General features: G+C 42.6%; 1 protein-coding gene across 1 annotated transcript in view; it reads right to left on the bottom strand.

Annotated features, from left to right (window-relative positions):
- Positions 1-14,306, bottom strand: part of LOC309860930 (uncharacterized protein) — a gene marked incomplete at its 3' end in the record, with an annotated part of 145,723 nt that overhangs the window by 116,479 nt on the left and 14,938 nt on the right. The window contains exon 2 of the mRNA XM_082723359.1: positions 6,720-6,826. Coding sequence (XP_082579485.1) covers positions 6,720-6,826 — 107 coding nt within the window. The remainder of the gene's footprint in view (positions 1-6,719; positions 6,827-14,306) is intronic.

Raw genomic sequence — 14,306 nt, 5'->3', positions numbered from 1 at the left:
AGAAACAGGCACATTTCCCGAAGGAGGAAGAAATAGAAAATTGGTTTCCTGCCAGAACAGGTGGCGTGCTGACACGGACATATCTGACAGGCAGCATTCTGAAGCTTTCCAAGGGTCTGACTGGGCCAGTCTGAGGTTGTCTCTGAGACTTGAGGGCAAGGCACCACGGGGGAGGCTCAGTGAGATGGTTTCAGATGGTTTAGAACACATGGGAAATAGCAGTGGAGGGTGAGCACAAGGCTGAAGGTTGGGCTAAACTCATTCAGAGCTCACGGTCTGATATTTTTAACCATCCATTTTGGGAAAAGAGCCAAATGTCTGGTTAATTTCAGGTGCAGTTAGATATTAACTCACTCAACTCCCTTTGACCTTCTTACTGTGAAAGCTTTATCAGGACTTTTCTTTCTTTCTTTCTTTTTTTTTCCTTTTTACTTCTTTCTCCTTTTTTCTCAGCAGTGGTGGTACTGGTGGTTCGTAAGTGGGTAGGTGGGTCTGAGATCAGGAAAGAATATGGAGGTGGGGGTGATGTAAAATGTTCCTACAGACCAGAATTCTGTGCTGTTTGTCTAACCCCCTCTCATTATCATCCGTGACTAGGACTCTAAATGGCACTCCTACCCAATCACAAAAATGTTTAAATAATAATCTGGGGCTGGGGACGCCTGGGTGGCTCAGTTGGTTAAGCAGCTGCCTTCAGCTCAGGTCATGATCCCAGCGTCCTGGGATTGAGTCCCACATCGGGCTCCTTGCTCGGCAGGGAGCCTGCTTCTCCCTCTGCCTCTGCCTGTGCTCGCTCTCTCCCCCCACCCTCTCTCTCTGATAAATAAATAAAATCTTTAAAAAAAAATAATCTGGGGCTGGATCTGGGATAAAATCAACAAACCGAATAGTGATGACTTGAGAATAACTTTTCTGACTGGCAGTAATTGAGAGGCAGTAGAGAGTGTAGTTACAAGCATGGGCTCAGAAATGAGACTACTTGGTTTTGAATCATCAGCCTGCTTATTGTCACTGACATTGGGTATTGAACGACATGATCTTGGGTATCAAAACTTCCAATGCCTTGATTCCCTCAGCTGTAAAGCAGGAATAATAGCACTTCCCTGGGGAAAATGTATCCCTATGCCTCTACCACACTGTTTCTTCTCCCTCCTGGGAACACAGGAAAACCACACTTCTCCTTTTATTTCTTCATCGGTGTGGGGCCTGGTGACCATTTCTGACTATAAGAATGTGGGCAGAAGTCGGAATGACCCTCCTGGGCTGACCCCTAAAACTTCCCACGAGATCCTCTGGGCTCCTTCTCGCCTTTCATGGTTTTCTTGCCAGTTGCAGAAGATCCAGGAGAAGATTCCGAGACCTCTAAATCTGTTGCTGCTTTCCCAAACCATGGTGTGAAAATACGCCTGCCAATCATGTACGGGACAGTGAGGTCTGGAAGAAATAAATCTTTTATTGTATGAAGCCACTAAGATGGGAGGGTGTTTGTTATAGCGGTTAGTCCCTTCTAATACTACCTCAAAGTATTGGTTCCCCATGACTAAAGAATATAGTCATTATAAAGATTATAAGTCATTATAAAGATTAAACTAATTACCATCTATAGAAACTATCACAACAGTATACATGCTAGGCTCTCAGTAAATATTACCTCACATATCAATATTGGCCAATATCATATCATATCAATATTGGCCACTTGGGAATATCCAAAAACACTACTTGGTCCATTAACTCTAACAAATACTATTTGCACCCTTTCAGCAAATTTGGGCATGGACTGGGCCTCCGACCCCTCACAGTTGTTGAACTGCCTCAATGATATGCTGCAAATAATCACTTTGGGACAGACTGGGCAAGACACAATATTCAGATGGTTGGAAATCTGCAAGAACCCCTAAGTCTCAGGCGTTCTGGCTGCTCAGAGATACCTTTCCATAAAACATAGGTTTCAGATGATTAATAACGTGACTTCAAGATATCAATCAGGAATCTTGTGAGAGAACTCACACCAACTGTTTAAATACTTATACTGCAGTGCGGTTAGGTTTCTCAATGGTATATGCAAAGGGCTTAGCACACAACATGCTAGGTAAGCCCATGCTAGGGATCTAATAAATTACAGCAATAAAAATGATAAAAAATAGTAATTCTCACTATTATCTGAATACTTCTTTTTTCTTAGAACTTCAAGAGTGTGTCTGTTGTATGCTTTCTATCTGGGGCTCTTTAGAAAGGGATATTCTATCCTGAGGCAGCTGTGGCCTTGCTTATTACACACTGACATCTTTCCTAACACTTCATCTACTTTTTCCTTCCTGCAGTCAGAGGCCATCACTTGTTCTTGGGCTGGCTTGACCTAATGAGGCTAATCGGTTCCTGCCCTCATTATAACATCCTTTACTTACTTGCCAACTCCACCCTTGTGTATTATTGAATATCAAGCACTAGATATGCCACATCACAGAGATCTCAACAATAATTAGGCAGCAGAAGGTGTTTTTTCCAAAAAAACATTAGTCTCAGCTCTAGAATTCCCCTTCTTTCGTAGGTAGGTTCAGGTCAATAGATAAAGACCTTAATGTTCCTTTAATGTGGAGATGAGCAAACTGGCTGCTTTTAGGTTTGGCAAATTCTATCTGGCTATTTTTCAAGCATTATATGGCTGGCAACTTCTCAGATGTATTCTGCCAAACACTTTTCCCCCTTAACCTCCAAGTGTGTATGTATTTCAAAGGGAATTTAAACCGTAAATTTCTGATTTATTCTTAACTGATCAAAGTCGTGGCATCGGTCTTGATCAACACTTGTAGGTTCTAAATTCTGTTTCTTTGACCCAGGAAACCTACAGAGGCTGGCAACAACCACCTCCTAGCAAAGAAAGAAAACCAGTTGTCTGGGCCTGGGATACAGCTAGCTCATATCTGTCTTTCAGACAATATATATGTATTTTTTATTTATTAAGATTTTATTTACCCATTTGAGAGAGAGAGAGAAAGCAAGAGCAGGGGTAGGGGGAGAGGGTGACGAGAAGCAGACTTCCTACTGAGCAGGGAGCCTGACGTGGGGCTCGATCCCAGGACCCTGGGATCATGACCTGACCTGAAGGCAAATGCTTAACTGACTGAGACACTGAGGTGCCCCATTTTCAGACAGTATTTAAAGTAACTTTTACCCCTTTGAATTCTAAAGGAAGGGTCAAGAAAAAGATAAAAATATTCCCAAATCTCTCTTTTGATATCAACATGAAATGGAAGAAGTCCCAGACACTCTCAATGAGAGAGGTCTGGGGGCAGCAATGTGGTTGGAAGAGGGTGGAGGTCAGAGTCTAGTCCCACAGCTTAGTTGGCAGGGCACTTTACAGAAGACTGAGAAGACACACACTGTCCATATCAAGGAAAAGGCAGGGTAATAGGGAAGGGAGAATGGCGAGGGCTGTTGGGGGGAGTGAATATGGCAGTAAGGGAGATTCTTGGTACTCCCTCCAAGCCACTCTTTGGGACTGTGTCTGACCTGACAACACCACAACTAGGATCTAGTATTTGGGGGGCTCCAATTTCTAGAAGCAGAAAGAACCACTAAAATACTGGCTAGGCGAGAGTGACAATAAAAGGCAAATCTTTACTAAAAGTGTATGGACAAAGCATGCCAAATTCAGCCTGGTTAAATGCCCAGGTTACTTTGCTGTGATCCATTTTTTTCCCTGGCAATGTTTTATACTATTGGCTCTCCTCCCAAAGATGACAGAGCATCATGTGAGTATGCACGGAGGATGGTCACTCTGTAAATATTCCAGGGGAAGGCTTGTCTCCTAAAAAGGCAGGTTAAAAAGTTCCATGGATTTATTTTGGCTGCCTGTGATATAGAACAGGATGAAGTGGTCTTACCGCAAAAAGATGGGAGATAGCTTTGGACTGCCCCAAGTATCAGTAACCGGGCAGACATTTGTCAGTTTACAAACCAGCTTTAAAGTCATGTTTCAAAGATGTACCTCCCCTTCTAGTCCCAGAATAAACCCATGAAGAACAAAGTTTTAATTTATAAAAGGAAAATGTTTAAGATGTCTTCTTATCAACAACCACTGAATGTTATTACATTAGTTATAACTTCCAAAGACAAGTTTGTTTTGTTTTGTTTTGTTTTTTAATAAAACCAAGTATGGTGGACAGACTCTAAGATGGCCCCATGATTCTTAGTTCTAGATTCTTGGTGTGTATATTCTTGTGTAATCTCTTCTTCTTGTGTATGTATAAGACCTAGAACTTGTTTCTGACCCAACAGAATATAGCAAAAGTGATAGGCTATGACTTCAACTGTTATGTTGTGTTATATAAGAATCTATCTGGCTGGCAGATTGGCCCCCATGGCAAGGAGATAAAGCAGCCTCCAGGGCAGCTCCTGGCTGACAGATGCCAAGATGCCAGAGGCCTCAGTCTTACAACTGGAAGGAAATGAATTCTCCCCCAAACCTGAGGGAGCTCAGAAGCAGATTCTTTCCCAGTTAAACATCTAAATGAGAATGTAGCCCAGCAGATACCTGGATGACAGCCTTCTGAGACCCTGAGCAGGGTACCCTGTTAAGTTGTGTCCAGACTCCCAATTCATGGAATCTCTGAGGTAATAAATGTGTTTCATTTTAAGCTGCTAAGTTGGTAGTAATTTGTTGTTCAGCAATCGATAACACATCAAGTGTCCATCACACATTTCTACTTCTCAGAGGTTTCATATTAAAACAATGAAAAAGCAAGCTGAGCTCTGTAGTTAGCTGACGTTATAAATGGCACAACGAGCCACAACTCCACTACTGCCAAGTTACCACCAGAGTAAAATGAGACGAACATTTTGTCAGGGATAGGCCTTTCCTCACCTTTCAGCACAGTTAGGGAAAAAACCCATAGTGAATGATAATGTGTCCCTCGGGCATTTGAACACTGTGTCAGAGAAATGTTTTTTGGAACAAAGAGAACCCAATACATGGAAGCTTTCCTTACCCTAAATTCACTAGTAGAATTTCCTTAAGATCCCTGATCCAAATAGAAGGAAAAATTAGGAAAGCCAACATATATTTATATTTGTATCATCATTTGACTGTGAATTGCAATTTTCAAAAATCTTATTATACCCACAAAGAAATCCATACTTCTTACTCAGACATTCAAGGCCTGTAGACTCTGGCACAACATGCATCTTTGACCTCGCTACCACCCTTCCTGTTCAGTATGTCTGCCCTACACAGGCCTTGCTCCTGTGCCTTAAGCACACAAAGTTATGCCTGCTTCCAAGGTTTCTATCTGTAACACGCACCAGAATTTCCATGGATATGTCCTCAGACTTCAGGCTCAATTGTCCCCTCCCTCAGCAAGACCTTCCCCAGCTATCCTGAAGGCCCTCTTCCCACCCAGTCACTCATTTCTATGTTAACTACTTTTATTTCCTTCAAGATTCCAATACTATCTGAAACGACTTGTTTATGGGTTTACATAGGTGATAATTCTATGTCTCTCACTAGAATATGATTGCTACATAGCAGATGCTCAATAACTACTTACTGAATACATAAATAGAGATACAATTATCATAAAAGACCACTAATACTTGATTTATTTTTCTTCATTGCTCCTTGCACTCTCTCTCATAGGCCTGAAATCCCATAGTGGTTTTGCCACTAGCTAAGCCAGCACTTTGTATACACCCGCACACACACACACCACTATACAAAGTATCTTCAAGCCAACAGAAGCTGGAGAAGTCAGAGTTTTGCCCTATACAAATCAACTGGGCGGGGAGATGTAGCACCCATAAATTGATCATTAGCTATAAGGCATTCTTCACACCACTATCTGGGCCAAACTATATACAGAATTACTTAGGGAGTGCAAAGGGGAGTGATTTGATGATTCTTGAGATGGGTGTATCTGAGGGAGAGAAGGCTGGGCATTCAGAACAAGGTGAAAGGACTGAGGGGAAAGCACTAAACTCCTGGAGTTGATGTATCCATCTCCCAGAAGAAACTATATCTCTAACCCAGAGCTTGGGATCACTTTAAAACAAACAAACAAGCAAGCAAACAAACGAAATGCTAGCCTCTACTTAACTGAAGATAATCGATATTGGCCTCAATTCTAAATAAATCAGAATCTCTGGGGGCTAGGTGGGTTTGGGATGAGTATTCTTCCAAAGGTCCCCCTGAGTCAATGTGCATGCAGGGTTGAGAGTCCCTGCCAGCCTGAAACGCCATTACTGGGCTCAACTGATGAGAAGTTCCAGGATGACGAGTGGAGGCAGCAACAGGTAACAGGTAAGGTTCTGGAGTAGACTAGCCCAGAACCGAGGCCCTGCCCGTGACTGGGTACTCTTGGGCACGTGACTTAACCTCTGTGAGCCTTGTGTTTACATCTGTTGCCTAGGGAAAAGAACTGTAGTTAACTCCTAAGGTCAATGGAGAACTAAATAGAGATAAGGCTTATAAAGCATCAGACACTATGCTTGGCACATGGTCAGAGATCAAAAATCTTCATTGTCCTTATTATCTACATCCAAGAGTGTCTATTTTTCATTAAGTTACTGGGAAGTCCAATGTGCCCTTCTGAAGTCTTTGCTTCTGTCAGCTTTAACAAATTCTCTTAATTCTGACCAAAGCCTGGACCTAGCACAGTTACAAATTCAAACGCATTTAAGCAGGACCACAAAGAAGTAAGACAAGGCTGAGATAAGTCCACCTGGGAGCAAATGAGCATCTTAATGGAAAGGGAAGTCATGAGCGATGGGGCCAGCCGGCTCCTCTGATGAAGGAGGCCAGAAGCTCCCAGTGTCAGAACAGCCCTTTCTGTAAAAAAAAAAAAAAAAAATTACAGGGCGTTTAAGTGAAACATGGCAAAGATTTTCCACATTACTTGGATCAACAGTGCCGTCCTTCTCCTCATTAGTGTGGACCAGCCCTAGAACCCAGATTGTACCATGAATCACTCCCTATCTACCTCACCCTACTTCCCATCACTTTACTCCAAAGTGCCCTAACATGTGGCGGGCCTAATATTTTTCAGACAAGTCATTTAAGCATTTTCCTCAACTTCACAAAGCTAGCCATGTGCCAGGAATGAAACCATTTAGATCATTTCTACTTCTCAGAGAGGAAGTTTATTCCTTTAAGCGTTCAGAATTCACAGCATATTTCCAGTTTCACATTTCTGTATTATGTTTAAGATGCCTACCCTGTGGCCACATAGAGCACCAATTTGGAAATCTTGAGCATAGAGACCTTAAATCCTAGAAGGGAAAAGCTTTAGGAGCAGTGTGTTTTAGAAGCGAAGTAGTAAAGCGGCTGCATGAGGGGGAAACTGACAAGAAACGTAAGAGCTCAAAGAGACATTGGGTCAAAAGTTTCAAAGGCTCTGGAAAGTCAAATAAAATAGGAATACAGAGGTGTCCTTTTAGCAAAGCAACACTCTGTGGTGTTCATCAATTTTAACCTCAGTTATTGTAGTTTCAAGAACTAAAATATACATTTAGGTTTTCTTCTGTAATTTAAAAAAATTCACTTCTTGTATATTGCTAAATGCTTAGAAAATGAAGGCTGGAAGCAGAGCTTCTGATCCTTTGATGGTGGTCAACGCTGGGGTAACATTCAGGGTGATTTTAAGTCTCTTTATTAGTCTCTTTAGTGGCATTTGAAGCTTGTATAATGAGCATTTATTATTTCTGTACTACTAAAAGATACATTTATAGGTAAAATGTGTGTTTTACAAAAAGGCTCTGGACACTTTGGAAAGAAGAAATGCATTTACAAAATCCCAAAAATCTTCTGCTGAGTAAAGAAAGGGGCTGTCACTGAGTACAAATTTTAAATATTTAGCGAGCTGGGAAAATCTTTCTGCCCTGGAAAGAGAAGATGAAAAAGACTCCTGGTCAGAAAAGCACAGCCCTTCTGGCTCCCCCGGGTGGCTGTGAGCGACTCAGCTCCCTTCCAAAGGCTCGTGGCCGCAAAGGTGACCGCAGACGCCCCACCACACGCGTTCATGGAGGGCAGACCTCCGAGAAGCCTTCTTCTCGCCAAAGATTTAAGTCTCTGTTTCACAAATTCAATCAGTGCTTTTCATGATTCCAAAGGACTCCGGTTCAACTTTTTTTTTCCTTTGCGATCATTCAACTCGGAAACCTTCCTTTCTGTGGATTTTCGTGAACTCCTGCCCAACACCAGGTGCAAATTGAAAAACTCCCACTGGCCAACTTCAGCATAGGGAGGACTACTGTTCTTTCAACAGAGCCCTCTTTCAGGCCTTTTTGCCCCTGGGCACACGAGTCAGGGGTTTCACTTTGATCTGCAAGCATCACTCATGAAAAACTCCCTCTCTGTGGTGGCTGCGTCTGCAGAACCCCCCAGCCCAGATGCTCAGCTGCATCTGGCTGTGTGGACCTGGACGTTCATAGGGGAGGAAAGCCAGAGGGATTCCTTGCCCATCTTAACCTTGAAATGTACAACCGTCCCTGGCTCAGACATGTAATTTTCCAGCCACCATGGTGTATGTGCAGTTGACATTATCATTTGGCAAATAAATACTTTACAGCAAGTTACCCTCCTTGGCTTGCAGTTCAGAGACCGATGGGTGGTCTTTCCCACTTGGAGCACTCCACAAACGGATCACAGCTGTGCCACCAACATCCAAGGTGGGACATGGGTGCCTTCAGAAACCAGCCTGTTCAAACAGGAATTCAATTCTGGTTTCAACTCAGCTCTTCACAGTACTTGCGGTATGAGCAATCACCCAATTAAATTTTATTTTACAAGCCTTTACTGAGCATCTACTTTGTAATTTCAGCTGCCATAATTAATCCAAACACCTATTATTGAGTTGAATTTCCACCTCCAGATCTTGTGGAGGGATTGGAGGAGCAGGATTAGTTCTTTATATTTGCCTCCAGCCTCTGTATAAATATTTTATCCTCTACTAATTGAGGGTGGGGTACACACGGCTAATAATAAATCCTACTATTAGAGTTTTCTTGATCTGAATTCATTAGATTTGCACTGTGGATGTGGCAAATTAACATGATATCCAAATTCCCCATTTGAAGTACAGGAATGGGGAGCTTAGAGTAAGGTTTTCTGGTGCTACAGGCAGGCTGTGTCTACCTGCTTTACAGCTTTGAAGCCACAGTTCAGATGACATCTTGGAAGAAAGACACCAAAATATCAGATTATAAACATTACAGAAAGCTCCTGATCTTACCCTGAAAACTGGCTATATCAGTGAGTGTCCTGCTGGATATAGATGGTTCATTTGTACTGAATCAGACTATTCACAATGGCATGGGCAAGGTTTCAGGGAATAGACCAGAACAAGGCAGTGCTCCATGGCTAGTAGCAACTAAGAACTTCTGCTACCACTGGAAGCCCAAATACACAAGAAGGAGGAGAGAATACCAGAAGTAGGAGAAGGCAGCTAGAGAGGCAGGGTTGCCTAAAAGGGACTACAGCTTTTGGCAGAAAGACAAAGACAAACCATAGCAACCAGAAGTAGGGAGGCAGGGGATTAATAACTCAACTCCCTCCTTCTCTTCCTCCTTCCTGATCCCCTGTTGGTGTTTCCTATTAGCCAAGGCTAACAGGGAGCTGGAAGGTTAAGGGGGTATGAGGTGCATATGGGTCAGCCTCCTGGGGCACAGAGAAGAATGGAGAAGGGTAGAGAGTGGGTGGGGTGAGGGGGCACGCAACACTCTTGAGAACACCCCCTGGTTTTAAGTGCAACGAGTACCTGATGAAGGGCACAGTAAATGCATTCTTTCCTGGAAGCTTAAAGCTAATGTGTAATTAGGGAGTTGATGCCTGAGCTGGCTCTGGTATGGGTAGAAGTCAATCTAGATGGAAGGGGAAGGCACTGTGGGCTTAGAGGGACTATGGGGAAAGGAATTTCAAAGGTGTGTGGCCTAAGTCTAGGGCAAGATGGGAGCGCCGGAAGGTGAGGGGGCCAAATTATAGAATGCCATGCTGGGTAGAGGAAGTGGGGTTTTTTTTTTTCTTTTTCCAGAGAGAGAGAATGCACATGCACACACATGAAAACAGGGGCAAGTGGGTGGGCAAGTGGGCAAGCAGGGTGGGTGGGCCTGGGGCGGGGGGCAGAGGGAGAGAGAGAATCCCAAGGAGACGCCACGCAGAGCACTGAGCCCTACATGGGGCTCCATCCCACAACCCTGAGGTCATGACCTGAGCCAAAATCAAGAGTCAGAGGCTCAACTGACTGAGCTACCCAAGCACTCTGGACGTGGGATTTTTTTTATGGACTTTCAGCACTGAAGTGTTATCATCAGACCCATAGTTCAGAAAGGCTGTCAGCTACACAGGCATGGGATCAATGACACTGCTGATCTTCAAACCCTTTTCTGGAAACAAACAGAGCAAAGAGATTAGATAACCAAAATAAATAAAAGAATTTCTTCTGACCATGGCAGCCCCAGAGAACTTGGTGCAGCTGAGGAGTCAAACAATAATTGGGCTTAATTATCTTCCCAAAAGATAACCGTCCTCTAAGTTCGATGTATCTTCCTTCCACAGAATCTATGGACATTCTTTGTATCTAGAACAACACTAAATATATTGCACAGAAGGGCTGGGTCATTTTGTGTCACAGAAAGCTCATAAAGAGCCTTCCTTGGCACCTAAAGTCCCCTCTAGCTGACTTTTTTTGCTGCTCTCCTATACAACTGTAAATGGCTGCCCCATTGCTTCATGTTGAAATACGCATACATCATAACCTGCGCAGTTCAGTTAGTTGTTACTTTTGATTAAGTAGACCGGAACCCCCTTGAACACACCATGCCAAATCCTGCTGTATGTCCCTCACTACCACTCCCAGTGCTAAATACGCTCCAAACATAAGCAGGTATTTGGTTTTTCAAAAGCATATGCTCATTCCTTATGTAGGAAACAACTCGTGCTTTGAAAGGAGGGGTTCCCTACAACTCACCAAGGTGTCTCTCCCTAAAACAATCTATGCCTTTAGGTATCCATAATCTCTGAGTGCCAAACATTTATTTAATCAGAACATTATTTTTAACATCTATAATATAGCAGTCTAGAGAGTCAATGAAAAACAATAATTTTGTACATAAAAATAAGGAAATGTGTGTTAATGTGTGAGTGAATTTTAAAAATGACCTATTGTGTTACCTTTCCCAAATAATATTTAAAATTTTGCAGACCTTCAAAGCCTATTCAAAGACTGAATATTGTAGAAGTTTTAAACACCATGGCAGGGCTAGCAGGGAAGGTATTTTTGGTTAGGGAAGCATTTTAGCATTTGCCATATTATACCTCTCTCAGCACAAAGGGCTGCTGGAGCTCTGGATTTAGGAGAACCAACTCCCACTCTTAAAACCTTGCTGAACTGTCACCTTTTCCATGGAGACCTTTCAGAGGACTCCCTGCGCAGTCCCTGGGAGTCACTCCAAATTCCACATCCTTGCAGCTAGTACTGCTTAAAATGGGGTTCTCAGTCATGCTCTTCAGGGTAACCTGTGCATCTTGGTAAGGCTGCATCCCATCAGTACCATCCCTAGTTCATACATCTACCATCTCCATTAGACTGTGAACTTCTTAAACATGGGAGCCATAGATGAATATCCTTGTTTCACAAAGCTGGTGCAAGTCTGGGAAAATAGTAGATTCTTGTTAAATGTGATCCTTTTCCCACAACTATAAGAGGTCCCTATGTATCACCATATTCAGATGCCTTATCTTGCCCCCAGCCAACATATTCTAAACATCAATTTCCACATAACAAAGTGCCACAGAAACATGGTGTTACCTCCAAAGAATTCTACTGGTCAAGCATCACAAAGGGTATCCAGATTCAAGCTGAAGACCCCATCTGTCATTGAAGGAATGTTAAAGAATTTGTAGCCATCTTTAGCTTACCTCAATAGCACTAGCTAGGCCTGTTAAAAGAAGACGGGCTGTAATTCTTTAATCATATTGTCTGGCTTGGGAAATAGAGTTCGAAAGAGATGGGAAAATGTATAAAACAGAACAGAAAAATCCAAATCTTCTAGAGCCTGTGGCCCTCTATAGCTTACTGCCTAACTCAGCTACATTTAAATCCCATTGTAGTCTCTAATAGTTTTCTCTCCCAGAAGGAAACTGGACATTTCAATGGTGGTGAATGCAGTAATTGGTACTCTTTATCAGCGGTGGGGCAGCATCAGAGATTAAAGCTGCAAAAGTATTAGAAAGTCTTGGGGATGGGTCTAGGGTACTGAGCTCAGAAATCCTCCTCTCAGGATTCTTTTAGCTTGACTTGTGAGGGTTCACAACTTGGAATGACTCTTGAATGGAAATATTTGCAAATTGGCAGCTCTAATCCATCCATATACCTAAATCAGACATCTGGTGATCCATTTCCCACAACTGAAAAATAAAACCTCACCCACCTTGTTCCATGCCTGGACAAAGTGCATGACCTGACAAACAGACATGGGATCAACCAAGGTGGTGGGCTATTAGGTAGTCAAAGTGAAGAAATTTACTTGGTCAACACAGAAACCAAAATAAGTCATCCTTGTGAAGTTAGGTTAAAGTGGCATTTGAGCTAAAAGCCCTTTTGTTGAGCTTGAAAATTCTTGACCAAGGGGTGGGAGGCATAAAGTGCTTTATGAGTCATGAGAAGGTCAAAGATCACCTTTCAACTTGTACAGCTAGCCCTAGCTACTACCATGGCTTGCTTGCTCACCCTCTTGCCCCCTCCTCTTTACCAGCTTCATCATTTCTGTCCAAGACACAGTCTATCTGTAATGAATTTGGATCCAGTTCAAGGTACACACAGGAGGACTTCAACTCCCAGAGCAGCCTGCTCTGTAGGAGGGACAGAGAAAAGAAAATACCCTGGGGCGCTCTGTATATCCAAAAGATTAAAAATAATTAAACAATAAGATATTCAATTTGGATTATTTCAGGACAGTGATTAATGGCTCTTCTCTTTCTAACAGTGCCCTCCCCTAAGCTAATCCTTCCCAACCTCGTTTCAGAGAAAATGTTGGTTAACACTCTACTGGTTTCATTCCACGTACTCTTAAGTAAATCAGGGTTTATTATGGCCCTGACATTCATACCGATCAACTGCCTCCCTCTCTCCTCTCCTGGCATAATTGAGGGTCAAAGAAAGGAGACATTTTCAAAGGCAGCAGTGCTTAACTGAGAATTACCTAACTTGCCAAGTCAATAAAGGGTAGGTCAACCAGTATGCTGCTGCTAGAAGAAGAGGTCAGAGCCTCGGTGTCTCCTTGCCCAGCACCGTGTCCACCACAAAATAGCCACTCAATAAATGTTTGTTGTACAAACACACTATAGAACAAGTGTTGTCCTTTTTTGAAGTAGGAAAGGCAATCTTTTTCACAGGGTCACAGATTGAGGTAAAGCAGAGGTGATGTTACACGGCTGCTCATGTAGAATTTCTCAGATACCCTAATGGGCTCATGTGTCCATTCAACAAGCATTCTGAGCACCCACTATGTGCCAGACTCTGAATTCCATCTTCTAGCGTATTAAAATTGGCTATGCTGTAGCAGAGGTGGCAACAAATTGTAAATACATACTCCACCAGATGTAGGTAGCAGTTCCATTGCACTCAGTGCACAGAACATCGAGGTACTCGGGAATTATTAGTTGAATAAATAATAATATAGAAAAACAACAGCCACAGATTATATTAAGCATGACAACTCCAAAGCTCATGTCCTTGAATCTTAATGTAGCCATCTCTTGGCAGCCCAGTGTATTTTGAAGAAATGGTGGATATTCTTAAGTCATTTAATTTGAACTGTAAGAATAGAACAAAAGCATAGATTTTTAGCCCTTTTGTTTCTCTTTACCTTTCTGTGGTCCCACAGAGAGCCGTGTGCACTGGCAGAGTCAGAAGGTTCATTGGCAAGATGATGAAACCATACAGGGATCATGGAGATCACTGAAATGTGGCAAGCCCATTTTCCTAATTTCATGATAAATTTAATTTGAAATAAAACCTTGACCTCTGACTAAATGATAAGATTAATGTTAAACTTAGCAACTCTTAACACATTTTCAACTACTTCCGCAAAAGACTCTCTCAGCTTCCAATGTGGAGTTCCTAACAAAAGGCAACAGTTTTGATTCTGTATCTCCAATAGGTGACATGCAAACACCAAGGGTTCATTCTTAATCAACTCCACTTGGTCACATCTTCCTTTACTCACCCAAGCCAGAAGTTTCCATGTGGACAACACTGACTCCTTTTTCTGATAGGAAGGAATGGAGAAAGTCCTTACAGGCATAGGTTCAA

This window comes from Mustela nivalis, assembly GCF_964662115.1.
Source record: "Mustela nivalis genome assembly, chromosome: 3".
In the NCBI taxonomy this organism is placed as follows: Eukaryota; Metazoa; Chordata; class Mammalia; order Carnivora; family Mustelidae; genus Mustela; species Mustela nivalis.
Note: the sequence above shows the minus strand (reverse complement) of the source record. Positions and strands in the feature narration are given on the sequence as shown.